Source organism: Erinaceus europaeus, chromosome 8 (assembly GCF_950295315.1).
Source record: "Erinaceus europaeus chromosome 8, mEriEur2.1, whole genome shotgun sequence".
Classification (NCBI taxonomy): Eukaryota; Metazoa; Chordata; class Mammalia; order Eulipotyphla; family Erinaceidae; genus Erinaceus; species Erinaceus europaeus.
Window position 1 is genome coordinate 122,767,255 of NC_080169.1, and position 20,416 is coordinate 122,787,670.

Consider the following 20,416-nt stretch of genomic DNA (forward strand, 5'->3'; position numbering starts at 1 on the left):
CCCTCCCCAGTTGGGGGGTGATGCGGGGGGGGCATGTAGGCGAGGTCTTTCTGGGAGAGGGGAGTGGGGGGTCCGGGCACCCTCCCCAGTTGGGGGTGATGCGGGGGGGCATGTAGGCGAGGTCTTTCTGGGAGAGGGGAGTGGGGGTCCGGGCACCCTCCCCAGTTGGGGGTGATGCGGGGGGCATGTAAGCGAGGTCTTTCTGGGAGAGGGGAGTACAGGGCGCAGGGGCCGCCGTTCCCAAAGGCGCGGACCCCGGCCAGAGCTGGGGGGCGGCCGCGGCGGGCGGTGGGCGGGCCGGGGGCGGGCGGCGCGGAGGGCGGGGGCGGCGGTGCGTGCGCATGACGCGGGGGGAGGGCCCGGCGCGCTCCCGGCTCAGTTGTTGTCGCCGCCGCCGGAGCTGCTCGGAGGAGGGGGCCGATCGCGGCAGCGGCGCCCCGGCCCGGCCCGAGGGAGCAGCCCCGCCCGCCCCGGCGCGCCCCCCGCCCGCCCGCCCGCAGCGCCCCGCACCGGCCCCGCGCCCCGCCCGGCCTGCCCGCGCCCGCGCCCGCGCCATGAACTTCCAGGCGGGCGGGGGGCAGAGCCCGCAGCAGCAGCCCAGCCTGGCGGCGCCGGGGGGCGGCGGCGGCGGCGGCGGCGGCGCGGGGGGCGGCGGGCAGTTCGGCGGCGCGGGGCCGGGGGCCGGGGGCGGCGGCGGGGCTCAGCAGCTGGCCGCCGGGCCCCCCCCGCCCTTCGCGCTCTCCAACTCGGCGGCCATCCGCGCGGAGATCCAGCGCTTCGAGTCGGTGCACCCCAACATCTACGCCATCTACGACCTGGTGGAGCGCGTCGAGGACCTGGCGCTGCAGAACCAGATCCGGGAGCACGTCATCTCCATCGAGGGTGAGCGCGGGGCGCGGGGTCCGGCTCGGGCCACGCGGCGGGCCGGGGGCAGGGTGGGGGTGGGGGCCGGGACCCTCGGCCGGGGACGCGGGCTGGTGCGCCTGGGCGCGCGCGGGGTGCCGCTCCGGGCTGGGGGCGCACGGGCCTTGGAGTGGGGGGGGGGGCGCGCGGCGGCGGCGGCCCGAAGGAGGCCCCCGGTTAGCGGATGCCCTCCACTCCCATCACACACACCCGGCCCTGCGCTGCTGCCCCCGCGGCGGGCTCGGCCAGGCCTGGTGGGGCCTGGGCTGCCCGCGTGGGAGGCTCCGGCCGGGTCCTCTGCGCCCCCTCCTACCCCGAGGTCCCTCCTCGCCGCTGCCCACCCCCAGGGAGGGAGACGCCGGCGGGGACGCAGTGCCGCCTGCTAGTGGGGACCTGAGCCTGGGCCTCTGCTGGCCGCAGTGGCTTTCTGAGCCCCCCCCTCCCCAGGCCCTGCACTTGGGTGGCCAAAGGAGGGAGGGTGGGCGCACAGACCCCCAGACGACCCCGGAGGTGGCATGGTGACCTTCCAGCACCCGGTGGGCAGATGGGCCTCGCCCTGGGCCATCTGCTTCCTCCCCCGGCTCCCTTGGCGAGAGGGATTCCGGCTGGTTGGTGGTGGCTTTGGCCTGGGTGCTGCCAGGCCTGCCCGATGTTAGGGCCTTTCCAGTGAGGGACCACTGCCACCCTCACCACCTCCCTGGGGCAGCCCAGCTCCTTCATGCTAACACTTCCATTTCAGAGCCCCCCCCCCCCATTCCTGGGAAGGCCCTTTGGCCGCCCAGGGTCCTGTCTCAGGAACCTTCCAGCCAGCCCCTTTCTTCACTGTCTTCCAAGGCTGTGCTATCAGGAACTAATTAGGTGGCAGGGAAAACTCATTAACGTGGCTCTGAGCTGGTGGCCTGAATCACTACAGTGGCTGGAACCAAGAGGTGATGGTTGCTTTCTCCTCTGGGGGCTGCATGGGGGTGGGAGAGTCTGCCCTTCACAGGATATGGATCCCCTGGACTCCAAGACACTGCACCCCCTCCGGCTTGGGACCGCCCAGGGGACAGTCAGAGGAGGGGAGGGGAGGGGACTTCTGTTGCAGGGCAGGAAGAGTAAGGAATGTGGGGAGGGGGCTTTAATTCTCAGGAAGAGTCACCCCCCGGGCTCGGTAGGGTCTGGTTGGATGGCTGGGATGCATTTGACCTCATTCCTTGTGACACTCAGAACTTCCCCTGTCAGCCCTCCCCATGACCAGCTTCCCCATTGTGGTTTGGAAGTACCCCATGTTCTGAGCGCCGCACCAGTCTCCCCAAAGATCCGGAGACTGATGTGTCACCGCAGGCACCCCTGCCCGGCCCCCCACCTCCTCGCCAGGGCCTCCCACCTCCTTTCCTTTCCTTCTATCCGGCCTCCTTCCCAGAACCCAGCTCCATTCCCAGCCTTCCCCTTGGTCCCCCCACTTTCCCACTCTGTCTCCCCAGCTTTGCTGTCGTAGGCAGGCTTCAAGAAAAAGAAAAATAAAAAAGAAAAAGCCTGCAAACTCCTTCTCCAGTCTCTGCCCTGCATCCCTCTCCCCTCCATCTGCCAACCCATATTGCTGCTGGCAAGCCGACCCGCCTGCTCTCTGGCGAAGGTGCCGCTTCTGGGGTGCACCCCTGCCCACAAGGGCTGACCCAGCGCCCCCCTCCTCCAGCCCCCAGTCAGGGCCAAGCAGGCTCCAGTCTGTGGGGGACAGTCTGTGACACAGACCTGTTGGAGGCTCTTAGTGGGACAGGTGACACTTCCTGGGAGGCTGTCAGTTACTTTCTCCTTGGGGGGGGGTCCTGCTCTGAAGGTCACCCCAGGGGTACAGTGGCCTCCTCAGGAGCGGGCGGGGTGGCCACACCCAGCCTGCAGTGCTCCTTCCTTGTGGTCTGGGGTTGCAGGAAGGGACATTCAGCTTCCTGTGTGTCAGTTGGGCCCTCGGGAGCCAGGCACTCTCCTCCCAGCACTGGGGTGGAAGGTGGGAGGAAGGTAAGGAGGGAGGGGACCTGCCTCTCCGCCTGGAGGAAACTGGGGCTCAGAGAAGGGCAGAGCCTCCCTCTGTGAATGTGTCCTAGAAAGCATCAGGCCTGAGCCAGGGCTGCCGTCCAGGTGGGGACCGGCCATGTGGGAGTGGGGACTCCCAGTAAGTAGAGAGGTGGCAGCTAGCACAAGGCATCTCTGGGGACCCCAGCAGGTGACCCGGAAAGTCCAGCTTGGCTTGTGTCTGGTTGTGGGGGTCTCAGGGCGCCTGTGGGGAGAGGGGGGTGTCCTGGGCTCCATGTGGCTGCCACCAGTGTCTCCAGTGCAGGGTCAGGCTTTGTCCACCGGGTCTCCTGTCCCCTCTGTTGTCCATCCACCTAGATGCCTTGGATGTTGGGGGCCTCTCCTGCTACCTGTCACTCTCAGCAGGTCACTGGGACCAAATCTGAACCAGAGGGAGGAGGGGCCACCCCCATGTGGGGTAGCAAGGACTGCCGGCCTCATGACCACCCTGTCCTCCCCGGCAGACTGCTGCCTTCTGTGGTAGAGAAAGGGACCACCCCTCCCCGTTAGCTTGCCTTCTGTCTGTTCCTGGGGCAGGCACCCCCTCCCTGGTGGCAGGACTCTGTAACAGGGGAGGCCGGGGCTGGGCACCTGTGCCTGTCACCTTTCATAACGCCACCCGGCGTGCTTTGGGGGCCAAGTGGAAGGGGCATTGGTTTATCTAGGACTTGGCACAGAGGTGCTCTGGGGACCTGCTGGTGGCCGGGACAGCCGTGCTTGCTCCAGATTCCCCGCCTGCTGGCTGGCCCAGATGCTGGAGCAGAGCGGAGAGGAGCCAGAAGGAAGGAGGAGGTGGGGGCCGAGGGTGAGGGTGACTGGGTCGGCAGGAATGCAGGAGCCAAGTTCAAGTATTTATCCTCAAATTCCCCCCCCCCCCCGGCCCTGCTCAGCTCTGCCTTATGGGTTCCAGGGACTGAACATGGGAATTCAGATCCTCAGGCAGGAAAGATATTTTGTATAATTGCTATACTATCTCTCTGGACCTTTATTTATTTTTATTTGTTTAATTTTTTAAAAAAATATTTTTCTTTCTTTATTCCCTTTTGTTGCCTTTGTTGTTTTATTGTTGTAGTTATTATTGGTGGTGTTGCTGTTGGATAGGACAGAGAGAAATGGAGAGAGGAGGGGAAGACAGAGAGGGGAAGAGAAAGACAGACACCTGCAGACCTGCTTCACCGCCTGGGAAGCGACTCCCCTGCAGGTGGGGAGCTGGGGGCTCAAACCAGGATCCTTACGCCGGTCCTTGCACTTAGCGCCTCCTGCGCTTAACCCGCTGCGCTACCGCCTGACTCCCTGTTTGTTTAATTTTTACCCAGGCACTGCTCAACTCTGGCTGTTGGTGGTATGAGGGATTGAATCTGAGACCTCGGAGCTCAGGCCTGAGTTTAAGCACACACATTACAGTGCACAAGGACCCAGGTTCAAACCCCTGATGCCCATCTTCAGGGGAAAGCTTTATGAGTGGTGAAGCAGGGCTGCAGGTGTCTCTCTGACTCCCTCCCTATCTCCTCTTCCCTCTCATTTTCTCTCTGTCTTTAGCCAAAAATAAGTAAATGAAAATATTACAGAGAGGCGGGGAGGGAGAGCACCACTCTGGCATACCTGCTTCTAGAGAGCGAGCCCTGGACTTCATACTTGAGAGCTCAGTGCTCAGGCCGCAGTGCCATCTCCCAAGCAAAGTCCAGATGTTACAAAAGCCAGGGACTAAGGTGAGAGAGACTGGAGATGGGCCTCCTTCCTGTGACCCCTGAGGATGGGGTGGGGGGCTCAGTGAGCAGAGCGCATGGCACTTCCTAGTGTGAGGCCTTGACACTGCATACGCCAGACTGGTGCTCTGGTTCCTTTCATATAACTTGGATTCATTCACTTTTAAGAAATACTTTATTATTTATTTTATTTGGGGGGGGAGAAAACATGATGTGGGGGTAGATAGCATAATTGTTCTGCAAAGAGCAAAGAGACTCTCGTGCCTGAGGCTCCAAAGTCCAAGATTCAATCCCCCCCTCCCCCACACACCACCATAAGCCAGCGCTGAGCAGTGCTCTGGTTAGAGAGAGAGAGAGAGAGACAAAGAGAGAAGAGAGAGAACACAAATGAACACAAGACACACCAGAGCACTGCCCAACTCTGGCTTATGGTGGGGCTGGGGATTGAACCCAAGACCTCAGAACCTCATTTATGAGAATCTTTTTTTAGAACCACCATGCTGTGTCCCCAGCCCTTTTATTTACTTATTAGATAGAGACAGGAGGAAAATTAGAGGGTAGGGGAGATAGAAAGGGAGAGAGGGCTGGTCAGTGGTGCACCTAGTTAAGCGCACATAGTTGCAAGCACAGGGACTTGGGTTCAAGATCCCCGGCTTCCCACCTGCAGGGGGAAAGCTTCACAAGCAGTGAAGCACATCTGCAGGTGTCTCTCTTTCTCTCCCTCTCTCTCTCTCCCACCCCTCTCAATTTCTCTCTGTCCTATCTAGAGAGAGAGAGGGAGAGAGGGGCACTTGCAATTGCAAGACCACTTCACTGTTCATGAAGCTTTCCCCTGCAGGTGGAACTGGGGAGTTTGAACCCAGGTCCTTGTACATTATAGTGCCTGTGGTCAACTGGGTGCATGCCCTCCTCCCCATAAAGTCTGTTAAAAAAGCAGAAATAGAGGTGGGCGGGGCAGGACACAGGACTCAGAACCTTCAGATCCCAGGTTCGCATCCACCACTGCATGTGCTAGGGCAGTGCTCGGCCCTCTCTGCCAGACCAAGATCATCTAGATATGGAGGAGGCCTGGGTGAGAACCTGGGTTCCCACACACCAGGGGAGCTTCATAAATGGTGGAGCTGTGCTGCGGCTTCTCCTCCCCCTGCCTTTGAAATTTCATTTTTGGAGACATAGTTATTGCAATGTTTGAATTTTGTTTATTTCATATGAGAGAGAGAAAGAAAGAGAGAGAGAGAGGGAGAGAGGGGTATGGAGAGAGAGAGAGAGAATCCCAAACTCCACTCTGTTGTCTGTGACGCTGCTGGCTGGGGCTTGAACCAGGAGCCTCACTCTCTCTACCACTTGAGCTGTCTCCCTGGCCACTATCTGAGATCAAGAACTGAGGGCGGGGGAAATTCAAGAACGGTACACAAAGTCTGCAGGGATGGGACAGGCGGCGGCGCATCTGGTTAAGCACAGGCGTTAGAGTGCACCAGGACCCAGGTTCAAGCCCCTGGTCCCCACCTGCAGGGGGAAGCTTCACAGTTGGTAAAGCAGTGTTGTAGGTGTCTCTCTGTCTCTCCCTCCCCCTCTATTTCTCTCTGTCTTTATCCAATAATAAACAGATAAGTTAAAAAAAAAATCTGGGGAGTTGGGTGGTAGCGCAGCAGGTTAAACTTAACACGTGGCGCAAAGCACAAGGAACAGAGTAAGGATCCCGGTTCGAGCCCCCGGCTCCCGAGTTGCAGGGGAAGCAGGTCTGCAGGTGTCTGTCTTTCTCTTCCCCTCTCTGTCTTCCCCTCCTCTCTCCATTTCTCTCTGTCCTATCCCATAACGATGACATCAATAACAAGGACAACAAAAAGGGAAAATAAATAAATATACAAAAAAAAATCTGCAGGGATTCAGTAGCATTATGCTGGAACAAAAGCTTTGGTGTCAAAAAGAGGAGAAAAGAGAAGAGCCACCCCCCTCTTCTCTCTCTTTCCCTTTCTCTCTCCCCCTCTCTCTCTCTCTCTCTCTCTCCCTTTCCCTCTCTCCCTTTCTCTCCTGCCACAGAGGATGGGGGTGGCACCACCCCCCCCACAAACTGATCACATCCCCACAGAAGGGCTGTGGTCCGACCCCTGGGTCCCGTGAGAACCACTTTGCTGTCCAGGCTGTGAGGTTCTCTTGTCCTGTTTCCCTGTGGGAGCTTGAGTGCTGGTTTGGGGCTGAGGTCCCTGCTAAGGCCACAGGCCGGGTCCCGATGTCCCTCTCTGTGACTGGACTCTCACCCCTTTCTGTTCCGGGAGACCTCTGAGGCCGGTGCAGATGCTGGGGTGTCCTGGGTAGGTCAGGAAGTGAAGGGTCAGTGTGGCCGGGACAGAGGGCCACAGGCTTGCTCTGACCCTCTGCTCAGCCATCTGTCTGTCCACTCATTCCTGCCTCACACCGACACTGCATCTCTTTATGAGGTACCCAGGGTCGACCCGGGGCCGGTGCCCCTCTGCTGAGTTTCTTCTCTGGTCCCCCTGACCTCTCAAACAAACAAAAAATTTAATGTGCTTCAGAAGAGAGACAGGGAGAGAGTCGAGAGTATCTTTTGGGCACCCGCAGGGCCTGAGCTTGAACTGAGGGCCCCTGCCTGCAGCTCCAAAGCTTTTAACCCACTGTGTCACCATCTGTCACCCCCTTTTGTTTTTTTGCTTATTATTTATTTATTTATTAATTGTCATATCTGGGGCTTTTTTTTTTTTTTTTTAAAGAATTTATTTATTTATTCATGAGAAAGACAGGTGGAGAGAGAGAAAGAACCAGTCATCACTCTGGTATATGTGCTGCCGGGGGTTGAACTCAGAACCTCATGGTGGAGAGTCCAATGTTTTTTTTTTTTTTCCTTTTGTTGCCCTTGCTGTTTTTTATTATTGTTGTAGTTATTATTGATGTCCTCGTTGTTGGATAGGACAGAGAGAAATGGAGAGAGGAAGGGAAGACATAGAGGGGGAGAGAAAGACAGACACCTGCAGACCTGCTTCACCGCCTGTGAAGCGACTCCCCTGCAGGTGGAGAGCTGGGGGCTCAAACCGGGATCCTTACGCCGGTTCTTGCGCTTTGCGCCACCTGCGCTTAACCTGCTGTGCTCCCACCGACTCCCGAGAGTCCAATATTTTATTCATTGCGCCACCTCCCGGACCATGGGGCTTTACTTCTGTGGACCACCGACTGTTACCTATTTTTTGTAGCTAGAGAGGGAAAGAGCCACAGCACTCACACCTCCTCCGGGGTGGGCTCCAGGCTGGGCTGCTCAAGCGGCGGACGGCCACACTGCCTGGGCAAGCTGTGCTGCTGACACCAACTTTTCTTTTACCCTGAGCCTGGCTCAGCTCTGGCTGATGCTGATGCTGGTGCTGGGGACTGAACCTGGGACTTCGGAACCTCAGGCAAGAGAGTCTCTTTGCAGAACCATTATGCTGTCTACCCTGGTCCCTGGTCTTTAACAAATAATGAGGTAGTGGGTAATATATATTATATACGAATATATAGTATAATATATATTAATATATTTATCTACGTATTTTCCCTTTTGTTGCCCTTGTTGTTTTTTATTGTTGTTGTAGTTATGATTGATGGCATCATTGTTGGGTAGCACTGAGAAATGGAGAGAGGGGGAGAGAAAGATAGACACCTTCAGACCTGTCTCGGTGCCTGTGGGGTCCTTACGCTGGCCCTTGTGCTTTGCACCACGTGCTCTGCTTAACCCGCTGCGCTACTGCCCGACTCCTCCGACTTTGTGGTTTTGGTATGAGATAGACAGACAGACAGTCAGACACACACACAGGCATATGAGGTGCCAGGGATTGAACAAGGGACCTTATTCATGCAAGTCCCACTCTTTACCACTGAGCCACCACCATGAGAGTGTATATTGATACTCTCTCTCCCTCTCCCCTGCCCTCTCCCCATGCTGGGAGAGAGCCCAGAGCTCTCTCTGACATGTCGTGTTGGAGGTCTAACCTGGAGCCCCACACATGCACATCCTGTGCCGTGACCCTGAGCTGGCCCACCCTGGCCCTGCTCCTTTCCACACGGGCAGCTAACTCTGCATGTCAGCTGACCCTTGGACGCAGCGGGAGGGCTCACGCACAGGGCCCTGGGCCTCCCTGCTCATAGTGCTGTTTCTTCTTTTTTGAGCACATTGATTTATTATTTTTAAATAGATATTTATTTATTTATTTATTTATTCCCTTTTGTTGTCCTTGTTGTTTTATTGTTGTAGTTATTGTTGTTATTGATGTCGTCATTGTTGGATAGGACTGAGAGAAATGGAGAGAGGAGGGGAAGAGAGAGAGGGGAAGAGAAAGACAGACACCTGCAGACCTGCTTCACTGCCTGTGAAGTGACTTCCCTGCAGGTAGGGAGCTGGGGCTCGAACCAGGATCCTTACGCAGGTCCTTGCACTTTGCACCATGTGCACTTAACCCGCTGTGCTACTGCCCGGCTCCCTAAATATATATATATTTTAAAGATTTTATTTATTAATGAAAAAGATAGGAGAGAGAGAAAGAACCAGACATCACTCTGGTACATGTGCTACTGGGGATCGAACTCAGAACCTCATGCTTGAGAGTCCAGTGCTTTATCCACTGCACCGCCTCCAGGGCTGCGAGCTCACTGATATCTCTTGAGAGAGCAAGAGTTTCACACGAGGCAGAGAGAGAAGCCAGAACACCTGTCGGGTGCCTGCAGGGATTGGACTGGAGGCCTCAGGCATGCAAGTCCAGTGCTCTCCCAGGCTGAACAAGATGCCACAGAGAAGTCAGGAAGGAAAGAGGAGTTGGGGAGACTGAAAGAGACACCTGCAGCTTCACTGCTTGGCACGCTTTCCCCATGTGTGGGCACCAGAGGCTTTTCCCCATGTGTGGGCACCAGAGGCTTGAACTCAGGACCTGCTGCTTGGTGAGCTAACCCCCCGACTTCTTAGCCCTGTTGCTGGGGATTGAACCCGGGCCCTTTGCTGTCTGGAGCTGTTGCACCACCCCCAGTGCTGCTGTCTGTCTGCTCTCCCCGATCCCCTCAAGACAAGACTGCAACTCACATTTGGTGTCCACTGGGAATTAGTTTCCAGACAAACCCCCCCACAACCCGCCACCCTGTCCTTTAGAGGCAGGCTCTGTATTCCAGACTCCTTGTGTGTGGGCTCAGTGCTTCTTGTTGTGAGTGGGGAGGGTCCACTGTGTCGATTTGCTTATTTGTACAAATTGTCAGAGATGAGCTCAGGCCTTGCTCACACTGGGTACCACTGAGCTAGCGCCCAGAAGAGAGAGAAGAGACACCCCACAGCCCTGCCCACCCTCCATGGGCTCCCTGGGTGCTGTGCAGGGTGCTGAGAGAGGAGACACCCCACAGCCCTGCCCACCCTCCATGGGCTCCCTGGGTGCTGTGCAGGGTGCTGAGAGAGGAGACACCCCACAGCCCTGCCCACCCTCCATGGGCTCCCTGGGTGCTGTGCCTGGTGCTGAGAGAGGAGAGACCCCACAGCCCTGCCCACCCTCCATGGGCTCCCTGGGTGCTGTGCAGGGTGCTGAGAGAGGAGAGACCCCACAGCCCTGCCCACCCTCCATGGGCTCCCTGGGTGCTGTGCCTGGTGCTGAGAGAGGAGACACCCCACAGCCCTGCCCACCCTCCATGGGCTCCCTGGGTGCTGTGCATGGTGCTGAGAGAGGAGAGACCCCACAGCCCTGCCCACCCTCCATGGGCTCCCTGGGTGCTGTGCCTGGTGCTGAGAGAGGAGACACCCCACAGCCCTGCCCACCCTCCATGGAGCTCCCTGGGTGCTGTGCCCGGTGCTGAGAGAGGAGACACCCCACAGCCCTGCCCACCCTCCATGGGCTCCCTGGGTGCTGTGCAGGGTGCTGAGAGAGGATAGACCCCACAGCCCTGCCCACCCTCCATGGGGCTCCCTGGGTGCTGTGCCTGGTGCTGAGAGAGGAGAGACCCCACAGCCCTGCCCACCCTCCATGGGCTCCCTGGGTACTGTGGAGGGTGCTGAGAGAGGAGAGACCCCACAGCCCTGCCCACCCTCCATGGGCTCCCTGGGTGCTGTGCAGGGTGCTGAGAGAGGAGACACCCCACAGCCCTGCCCACCCTCCATGGGCTCCCTGGGTGCTGTGCCTGGTGCTGAGAGAGGAGACACCCCACAGCCCTGCCCACCCTCCATGGGCTCCCTGGGTGCTGTGCCTGGTGCTGAGAGAGGAGAGACCCCACAGCCCTGCCCACCCTCCATGGGCTCCCTGGGTGCTGTGCCTGGTGCTGAGAGAGGAGAGACCCCACAGCCCTGCCCACCCTCCATGGGCTCCCTGGGTGCTGTGCAGGGTGCTGAGAGAGGAGAGACCCCATAGCCCTGCCCACCCTCCATGGGCTCCCTGGGTGCTGTGCAGGGTGCTGAGAGAGACCCACAGCCCTGCCCACCCTCCATGGGCTCCCTGGGTACTGTGGAGGGTGCTGAGAGAGGAGAGACCCCACAGCCCTGCCCACCCTCCATGGGCTCCCTGGATGCTGTGCTTGGTGCTGAGAGAGGAGAGACCCCACAGCCCTGCCCACCCTCCATGGGCTCCCTGGGTGCTGTGCCTGGTGCTGAGAGAGGAGACACCCCACAGCCTGCCCACCCTCCTTGGGCACCCTGGGTGCTGTGCCTGGTGCTGAGAGAGGAGAGACCCCACAGCCCTGCCCACCCTCCATGGGCTCCCTGGGTGCTGTGCAGGGTGCTGAGAGAGGAGAGACCCCACAGCCCTGCCCACCCTCCATGGGCTCCATGGGTGCTGTGCAGGGTGCTGAGAGAGACCCACAGCCCTGCCCACCCTCCATGGGCTCCCTGGGTACTGTGGAGGGTGCTGAGAGAGGAGAGACCCCACAGCCCTGCCCACCCTCCATGGGCTCCCTGGGTGCTGTGCAGGGTGCTGAGAGAGGAGAGACCCCACAGCCCTGCCCACCCTCCATGGGCTCCCTGGGTGCTGTGCCTGGTGCTGAGAGAGGAGACACCCCACAGCCCTGCCCACCCTCCATGGGCTCCCTGGGTGCTGTGCCGGGTGCTGAGAGAGGAGAGACCCCACAGCCCTGCCCACCCTCCATGGGCTCCCTGGGTGCTGTGCCGGGTGCTGAGAGAGGAGAGACCCCACAGCCCTGCCCACCCTCCATGGGCTCCCTGGGTGCTGTGCAGGGTGCTGAGAGAGGAGAGACCCCACAGCCCTGCCCACCCTCCATGGGCTCCCTGGGTGCTGTGCAGGGTGCTGAGAGAGACCCACAGCCCTGCCCACCCTCCATGGGCTCCCTGGGTACTGTGGAGGGTGCTGAGAGAGGAGAGACCCCACAGCCCTGCCCACCCTCCATGGGCTCCCTGGATGCTGTGCTTGGTGCTGAGAGAGGAGAGACCCCACAGCCCTGCCCACCCTCCATGGGCTCCCTGGGTGCTGTGCCTGGTGCTGAGAGAGACCCACAGCCCTGCCCACCCTCCATGGGCTCCCTGGGTGCTGTGCCTGGTGCTGAGAGAGGAGACACCCCACAGCCCTGCCCACCCTCCACGGGCTCCCTGGGTGCTGTGCAGGGTGCTGAGAGAGGAGAGACCCCACAGCCCTGCCCACCATCCATGGGCTCCCTGGGTGCTGTGCCTGGTGCTGAGAGAGGAGAGACCCCACAGCCCTGTTCACCCTCCATGGGCTCCCTGGGTGCTGTGCCTGGTGCTGAGAGAGACCCACAGCCCTGCCCACCCTCCATGGGCTCCCTGGGTGCTGTGCAGGGTGCTGAGAGAGGAGAGACCCCACAGCCCTGCCCACCCTCCATGGGCTCCCTGGGTGCTGTGCAGGGTGCTGAGAGAGGAGACACCCCACAGCCCTGCCCACCCTCCAAAAGCTCCCTGGGTGCTGTGCAGGGTGCTGAGAGAGGAGACACCCCACAGCCCTGCCCACCCTCCATGGGCTCCCTGGGTGCTGTGCCTGGTGCTGAGAGAGGAGAGACCCCACAGCCTTGCCCACCCTCCATGGGCTCCCTGGGTGCTGTGCCTGGTGCTGAGAGAGGAGAGACCCCACAGCCCTGCCCACCCTCCATGGGCTCCCTGGGTGCTGTGCCTGGTGCTGAGAGAAGAGAGACCCCACAGCCCTGCCCACCCTCCATGGGCTCCCTGGGTGCTGTGCAGGGTGCTGAGAGAGGAGAGACCCCACAGCCCTGCCCACCCTCCATGGGCTCCCTGGGTGCTGTGCAGGGTGCTGAGAGAGACCCACAGCCCTGCCCACCCTCCATGGGCTCCCTGGGTACTGTGGAGGGTGCTGAGAGAGGAGAGACCCCACAGCCCTGCCCACCCTCCATGGGCTCCCTGGATGCTGTGCTTGGTGCTGAGAGAGGAGAGACCCCACAGCCCTGCCCACCCTCCATGGGCTCCCTGGGTGCTGTGCCTGGTGCTGAGAGAGACCCACAGCCCTGCCCACCCTCCATGGGCTCCCTGGGTGCTGTGCCTGGTGCAGAGAGAGGAGACACCCCACAGCCCTGCCCACCCTCCACGGGCTCCCTGGGTGCTGTGCAGGGTGCTGAGAGAGGAGAGACCCCACAGCCCTGCCCACCATCCATGGGCTCCCTGGGTGCTGTGCCTGGTGCTGAGAGAGGAGAGACCCCACAGCCCTGCTCACCCTCCATGGGCTCCCTGGGTGCTGTGCCTGGTGCTGAGAGAGACCCACAGCCCTGCCCACCCTCCATGGGCTCCCTGGGTGCTGTGCAGGGTGCTGAGAGAGGAGAGACCCCACAGCCCTGCCCACCCTCCATGGGCTCCCTGGATGCTGTGCATGGTGCTGAGAGAGGAGACACCCCACAGCCCTGCCCACCCTCCATGGGCTCCCTGGGTGCTGTGCAGGGTGCTGAGAGAGGAGAGACCCCACAGCCCTGCCCACCCTCCATGGGCTCCCTGGGTGCTGTGCCTGGTGCTGAGAGAGGAGAGACCCCACAGCCCTGCCCACCCTCCATGGGCTCCCTGGGTGCTGTGCAGGGTGCTGAGAGAGGAGACACCCCACAGCCCTGCCCACCCTCCAAAAGCTCCCTGGGTGCTGTGCAGGGTGCTGAGAGAGGAGACACCCCACAGCCCTGCCCACCCTCCATGGGCTCCCTGGGTGCTGTGCCTGGTGCTGAGAGAGGAGAGACCCCACAGCCTTGCCCACCCTCCATGGGCTCCCTGGGTGCTGTGCCTGGTGCTGAGAGAGGAGAGACCCCACAGCCCTGCCCACCCTCCATGGGCTCCCTGGGTGCTGTGCCTGGTGCTGAGAGAGGAGACACCCCACAGCCCTGCCCACCCTCCATGGGCTCCCTGGGTGCTGTGCCTGGTGCTGAGAGAGGAGAGACCCCACAGCCCTGCCCACCCTCCATGGGCTCCCTGGGTGCTGTGCCTGGTGCTGAGAGAGGAGAGACCCCACAGCCCTGCCCACCCTCCATGGGCTCCCTGGGTGCTGTGCAGGGTGCTGAGAGAGGAGAGACCCCACAGCCCTGCCCACCCTCCATGGGCTCCCTGGGTGCTGTGCAGGGTGCTGAGAGAGACCCACAGCCCTGCCCACCCTCCATGGGCTCCCTGGGTACTGTGGAGGGTGCTGAGAGAGGAGAGACCCCACAGCCCTGCCCACCCTCCATGGGCTCCCTGGATGCTGTGCTTGGTGCTGAGAGAGGAGAGACCCCACAGCCCTGCCCACCCTCCATGGGCTCCCTGGGTGCTGTGCCTGGTGCTGAGAGAGACCCACAGCCCTGCCCACCCTCCATGGGCTCCCTGGGTGCTGTGCCTGGTGCTGAGAGAGGAGACACCCCACAGCCCTGCCCACCCTCTACGGGCTCCCTGGGTGCTGTGCAGGGTGCTGAGAGAGGAGAGACCCCACAGCCCTGCCCACCATCCATGGGCTCCCTGGGTGCTGTGCCTGGTGCTGAGAGAGGAGAGACCCCACAGCCCTGCTCACCCTCCATGGGCTCCCTGGGTGCTGTGCCTGGTGCTGAGAGAGACCCACAGCCCTGCCCACCCTCCATGGGCTCCCTGGGTGCTGTGCAGGGTGCTGAGAGAGGAGAGACCCCACAGCCCTGCCCACCCTCCACGGGCTCCCTGGATGCTGTGCATGGTGCTGAGAGAGGAGACACCCCACAGCCCTGCCCACCCTCCATGGGCTCCCTGGGTGCTGTGCCTGGTGCTGAGAGAGGAGAGACCCCACAGCCCTGCCCACCCTCCATGGGCTCCCTGGGTGCTGTGCCTGGTGCTGAGAGAGGAGAGACCCCACAGCCCTGCCCACCCTCCATGGGCTCCCTGGGTGCTGTGCCTGGTGCTGAGAGAGGAGAGACCCCACAGCCCTGCCCACCCTCCATGGGCTCCCTGGGTGCTGTGCAGGGTGCTGAGAGAGGAGACACCCCACAGCCCTGCCCACCCTCCAAAAGCTCCCTGGGTGCTGTGCAGGGTGCTGAGAGAGGAGACACCCCACAGCCCTGCCCACCCTCCATGGGCTCCCTGGTTGCTGTGCCTGGTGCTGAGAGAGGAGAGACCCCACAGCCCTGCCCACCCTCCATGGGCTCCCTGGGTGCTGTGCAGGGTGCTGAGAGAGGAGACACCCCACAGCCCTGCCCACCCTCCATGGGCTCCCTGGGTGCTGTGCCTGGTGCTGAGAGAGGAGAGACCCCACAGCCCTGCCCACCCTCCATGGGCTCCCTGGGTGCTGTGCCTGGTGCTGAGAGAGGAGAGACCCCACAGCCCTGCCCACCCTCCATGGGCTCCCTGGGTGCTGTGCCTGGTGCTGAGAGAGGAGACACCCCACAGCCCTGCCCACCCTCCATGGGCTCCCTGGGTGCTGTGCCTGGTGCTGAGAGAGGAGAGACCCCACAGCCCTGCCCACCCTCCATGGGGCTCCCTGGGTGCTGTGCAGGGTGCTGAGAGAGGAGACACCCACAGCCCTGCCCACCCTCCATGGGCTCCCTGGGTGCTGTGCCTGGTGCTGAGAGAGGAGAGACCCCACAGCCCTGCCCACCCTCCATGGGCTCCCTGGGTGCTGTGCCTGGTGCTGAGAGAGGAGAGACCCTACAGCCCTGCCCACCCTCCATGGGCTCCCTGGGTGCTGTGCCTGGTGCTGAGAGAGGAGAGACCCCACAGCCCTGCCCACCCTCCATGGGCTCCCTGGGTGCTGTGCCTGGTGCTGAGAGAGGAGAGACCCCACAGCCCTGCCCACCCTCCATGGGGCTCCCTGGGTGCTGTGCAGGGTGCTGAGAGAGGAGACACCCACAGCCCTGCCCACCCTCCATGGGCTCCCTGGGTGCTGTGCCTGGTGCTGAGAGAGGAGAGACCCCACAGCCCTGCCCACCCTCCATGGGCTCCCTGGGTGCTGTGCCTGGTGCTGAGAGAGGAGAGACCCCACAGCCCTGCCCACCCTCCATGGGCTCCCTGGGTGCTGTGCAGGGTGCTGAGAGAGACCCACAGCCCTGCCCACCCTCCATGGGCTCCCTGGGTACTGTGGAGGGTGCTGAGAGAGGAGAGACCCCACAGCCCTGCCCACCCTCCATGGGTTCCCTGGGTGCTGTGCTTGGTGCTGAGAGAGGAGAGACCCCACAGCCCTGCCCACCCTCCATGGGTTCCCTGGGTGCTGTGCCTGGTGCTGAGAGAGACCCACAGCCCTGCCCACCCTCCATGGGCTCCCTGGGTGCTGTGCCTGGTGCTGAGAGAGGAGACACCCCACAGCCCTGCCCACCCTCCATGGGCTCCCTGGGTACTGTGCAGGGTGCTGAGAGAGGAGAGACCCCACAGCCTTGCCCACCCTCCATGGGCTCCCTGGGTGCTGTGCCTGGTGCTGAGAGAGGAGAGACCCCACAGCCCTGCCCACCCTCCATGGGCTCCCTGGGTGCTGTGCCTGGTGCTGAGAGAGGAGACACCCCACAGCCCTGCCCACCCTCCATGGGCTCCCTGGGTGCTGTGCAGGGTGCTGAGAGAGGAGACACCCCACAGCCCTGCCCACCCTCCATGGGCTCCCTGGGTGCTGTGCCTGGTGCTGAGAGAGACCCACAGCCCTGCCCACCCTCCATGGGCTCCCTGGGTGCTGTGCCTGGTGCTGAGAGAGGAGACACCCCACAGCCCTGCCCACCCTCCATGGGGCTCCCTGGGTGCTGTGCAGGGTGCTGAGGAGAGACCCCACATCCCTGCCCACCCTCCATGGACTCCCTGGGTGCTGTGCAGGGTGCTCCCATGCGGTGCACAGATTTCACCAGGGCTGCAGGCAGGCAGGGTAGGCCAGTGGAGCTCCCAGCCTGCAGCCATAGTTCTGTGAAGACCGCACCCAGCTCTCTGGCTCTGCGGCCTCCTCCCCAGCTGGAGGGCAGTCCCTCCCTCTGCCACAGTCGGCATGTCTACAGTCCTGCCAGCTCCTGTGTCACCTCGCACTGATAGGTACGGAGCACATTTGTGGCTGGGCTGCCCGTGTCCCACCCGTCTATCTAGAAGCTTCTCAGGGAGGGTTTTTTGGAGAAGCGAGCTCACCTGGAGTCTAGTTTCCTGAAACCTTTTTTTTTTTTTTAAGGTAGGACAGAGAGAAATGGAGGCAGGAGGGGAAGACAGAGAGGGGGAGAGACAGACAGACACCTGCAGACCTGCTTCACCGCCTGTGAAGCGACTCCCCTGCAGGTGGGGAGCCGGGGGCTCGAACCGGGATCCTTACGCTGGTCCTTGCGCTTTGTGCCATGTGCACTTAACCCGCTGCGCTACCGCCCAAACCCCCTTTTTAAACAGTTTAAGAAGCTTATTTATTATGAGAGAGAGAGGGGGGGGGAGGGGTGGGCCGAGCACCTCTTAACTCTGACATCATGTAGCGCTGGGAATTGAACCTGGGACTTCTAGGGTCTCGGGCACAAAGGTTGGTGTTCTCACACGTTAAACCTCTCCCTGATGATGACTTTCAGAAACATAGAATGTCTCCTGAGGGGCAGAAGCTAACTCAGCCACTAGGGTGTGAGGCCTCGGGTTCGAGCCCTGGGACCACCTGGGTGATGGAGTAATGCTGTGGTGTCTCTCCTCCCCTTTCCCTGCTCTCTCCCTCTCCTCTCCCCTCCAGTCCCGTCTTCTCCCCTCCCCTCCCCTCTCTCTTCTCCCTCTCCCCTGTTCCTCCCCTCTCCTCTCCTCCCCCTCTTCCCTCTTTTTTTCTCCCCCCCATTTCTCTTTCCCCTCCCCCTCTCCGTTCCCTTCTCCCTCTCCCCCCTCTCTCCCCCGTCTCTTCTCTCCCTCTCCCCCTTCTCCTCTCTCTCCCCCCTCCTCTCATTCTCCTTTCTCTCTCCTCCTCTCTCCTCTGTCTCTAGCTGTTCTGGCTCCAGCTTCCCAAAAAAGGAAACTTAGAGATGATGGGCTGGGGAGGCTGTGGGGCATTGTGAAGGCATGACCCCAGGTCCCTGCCTCTGCTGGTGAAGATCACTCAGGGAGCTCGGCTCCTTTCTCTGCCGTGGTCTCTTTTGGGGTGCTCCCCCAGCTTCCTGAGGCCTTTGCCCTCACGTAGCCTCCTCGGTGTGGAGGCGGCAGAGCACTGGCAAACACCTGCTCAGCAGACTCTCCCGGAGCACATGTTCAAACTCGGGGCCAGGTGATGTGCACACGTCACTGTGCACAGGCTCCTGGGCTCAGGCCCTGAGGGGAGGCTTCACACATCATGAAACAGGGCTGTAGGTGTTCCTCTATCCCTTTCTTCTCAATTTCTTTCTCTAGCCAAGATAAGGAAATAAAAAATATCTTTAAAAAAAAAGGGACCGGCTGTTGGCACACCTGGTTGAGCACATGTGCGCAAGGATCCAGGTTCAAGTTTCCAGTTCCCGCCTGCAGGGGGAAAGGTTTGCAGGTGGTGAAGCAGGGCTGCAGGTGTCTCTCTCCCTCCCTCCCTCCCTTCCTTTCTTTTTTTAAATATTTATTTATTTTCCCTTTTGTTGCCTTTGTTGTTTTTCATTGTTGTAGTTATTGTTATATTTGTCGTCAATGTGCTATGGCCCGACTCCCTAGGCTATCTCTTTCTAATAAATAAAATATGTTTTAAATTAAAACAGAACATATGCTTATGTTCAGGGCCAGTGATGTCACCCAGCGAGAGAGCACGTGCACCTTGGTATGTGTGAGGCCCTGGGTCCGAGCCCCAGACACACACACACACACACACACACACACACACACACACACACACACACTCACTCACACGTGTTAAAAGGACAGAATTGGGCGGGGGTAGACAGCATTATGGTTATGCAAACAGACTGTCATGCCTGAGGCTCTGAAGTCCCAGGTCCAATCCCCCACATCACCATAAGCCAGAGCTGAGCAGTGCTCTGGTTAAAAAAAAAAAGAGAGAGAGAGAGAATTAGGATATGCATGGATGTGGAAGTTTCCGGAAGAACACAGATGCCTGCTGTGGGCTGGGGCTTGGGCCAGCTGTCTCTGGCCATGCTCCCACTCTCTGGGGATGGACATTGGAGCCAGCCAGCCTTCATGTGGGCTGGGAGGTTCTGTGGGGGGATAGGTGAGGTCACCCCTGCCTCAGTTTCCCTAGCTTTGGCCCAGCAGAGACTTCACTTGTGTTGCTGGGACTTGGACCTGGACTTAGATGATGAGTCATGGAATTAAAGTATTGTCCTGGTCTTGGCGGGTTCTGGCGGGTTCTACCTAGACCTGGTAGGTCCTGGCTGGGCCTGGCTGGTTCTGGCTGATTCTGCCTGGTTCTGGCTGATTCTGGCTGGTCCTGGTGGGTTCTATCTAGAGCTGGCTGGCTCTAGCTGGTCCTGGTGGGTCGTGGCAGGTTCTGGCAAGGTAGGTGCATTCCGCAGTGAGCCGTCTCCTCAGCCCCATCTTCGTCTCTCTCCATGGATCTTTCTAGAATAGACATGTCTGTCTGCTGAGCTGGAGTGGTCTTGCTGTCCATTGTGCTGGCCCCCATTGTGCTGGGGGGCACTGGGGCAGGCGGGCACCCACCGTGTGCTGTGGTCTCGTACCAGCCTTTCCCACCGCCCACATCACCACCCCCTGTGCCTCAGCGGCCTGTCTTCACCACTCGGCAGCTACACCCACAGGCGTGTAAGGGGAGGGGGTCATACCGTTAGCGCCTGTGTGGTGTGTGTGCGTGTGTGGTGTCTCTGTGGGAGTGTGGTGTGGGTGTGTGTCGTGTCTGTGTGAGTGTGTGTGGTGTCTAGCTGTTTTCTGTGTGGTGAGTGTGTGTAGTCTGTGTGTGTGTGTGTGTGTGTGTTGTGTGTGTGTGTGGTATCTCTGTGGGAGTGTGGTGTGGGTGTGTATCGTGTCTGTGTGAGTGTGTGTGGTGTCTAGCTGTTTTCTGTGTGGTGAGTGTGTGTAGTCTGTGTGTGTGTGTGTGTGTGTGTGTGTGGTGTCTAGCTGTTTTCTGTGTGGTGAGTGTGTGTAGTCTGTGTGTGTGTGTGTGTGTGTGTGTGTGTGTGTGTGTGCGCATGCACGCATGTGCTGGTGGGTCCTGGATGGTCCTGGCTGGTTCTACTTGGTCCCAGCTGGTCCTGGCTGGTTCTCTCTGACCCTGGTGGGTCCTGACTGGTCATGGCAGACTCTAGCTGGTCCTGGCAGGTCTTGGGGCCCTGGCGTCCTGTCCCGACAGCATCCGTCTTCTTGGGCCCCTCCCTGAGATCCTGACCTTCTCTCCTGGCTGTCCCGGGCCTGCCCTGTTGCAGATCTGCTGTGACCACTTAGGCGGGCAGGTGACACAGGGTGGCACTGAAGGGGTGCAGTCCGGCTGGAGTCCCAGGCCAGTGTGTGACCT

At 60.5% G+C, this 20,416-nt stretch overlaps 1 protein-coding gene across 1 annotated transcript in view; it reads left to right on the top strand.

Moving 5' to 3' along the window:
* The first annotated feature begins 392 nt into the window (after positions 1 to 392).
* The window catches only part of AGAP3 (ArfGAP with GTPase domain, ankyrin repeat and PH domain 3), a 49,528-nt gene continuing 29,504 nt past the window's right edge, over positions 393 to 20,416 (top strand). Inside the window, exon 1 of the mRNA XM_060196818.1 lies at positions 393 to 882. Coding sequence (XP_060052801.1) covers positions 555 to 882 — 328 coding nt within the window. The 5' untranslated portion in view covers positions 393 to 554. The remainder of the gene's footprint in view (positions 883 to 20,416) is intronic.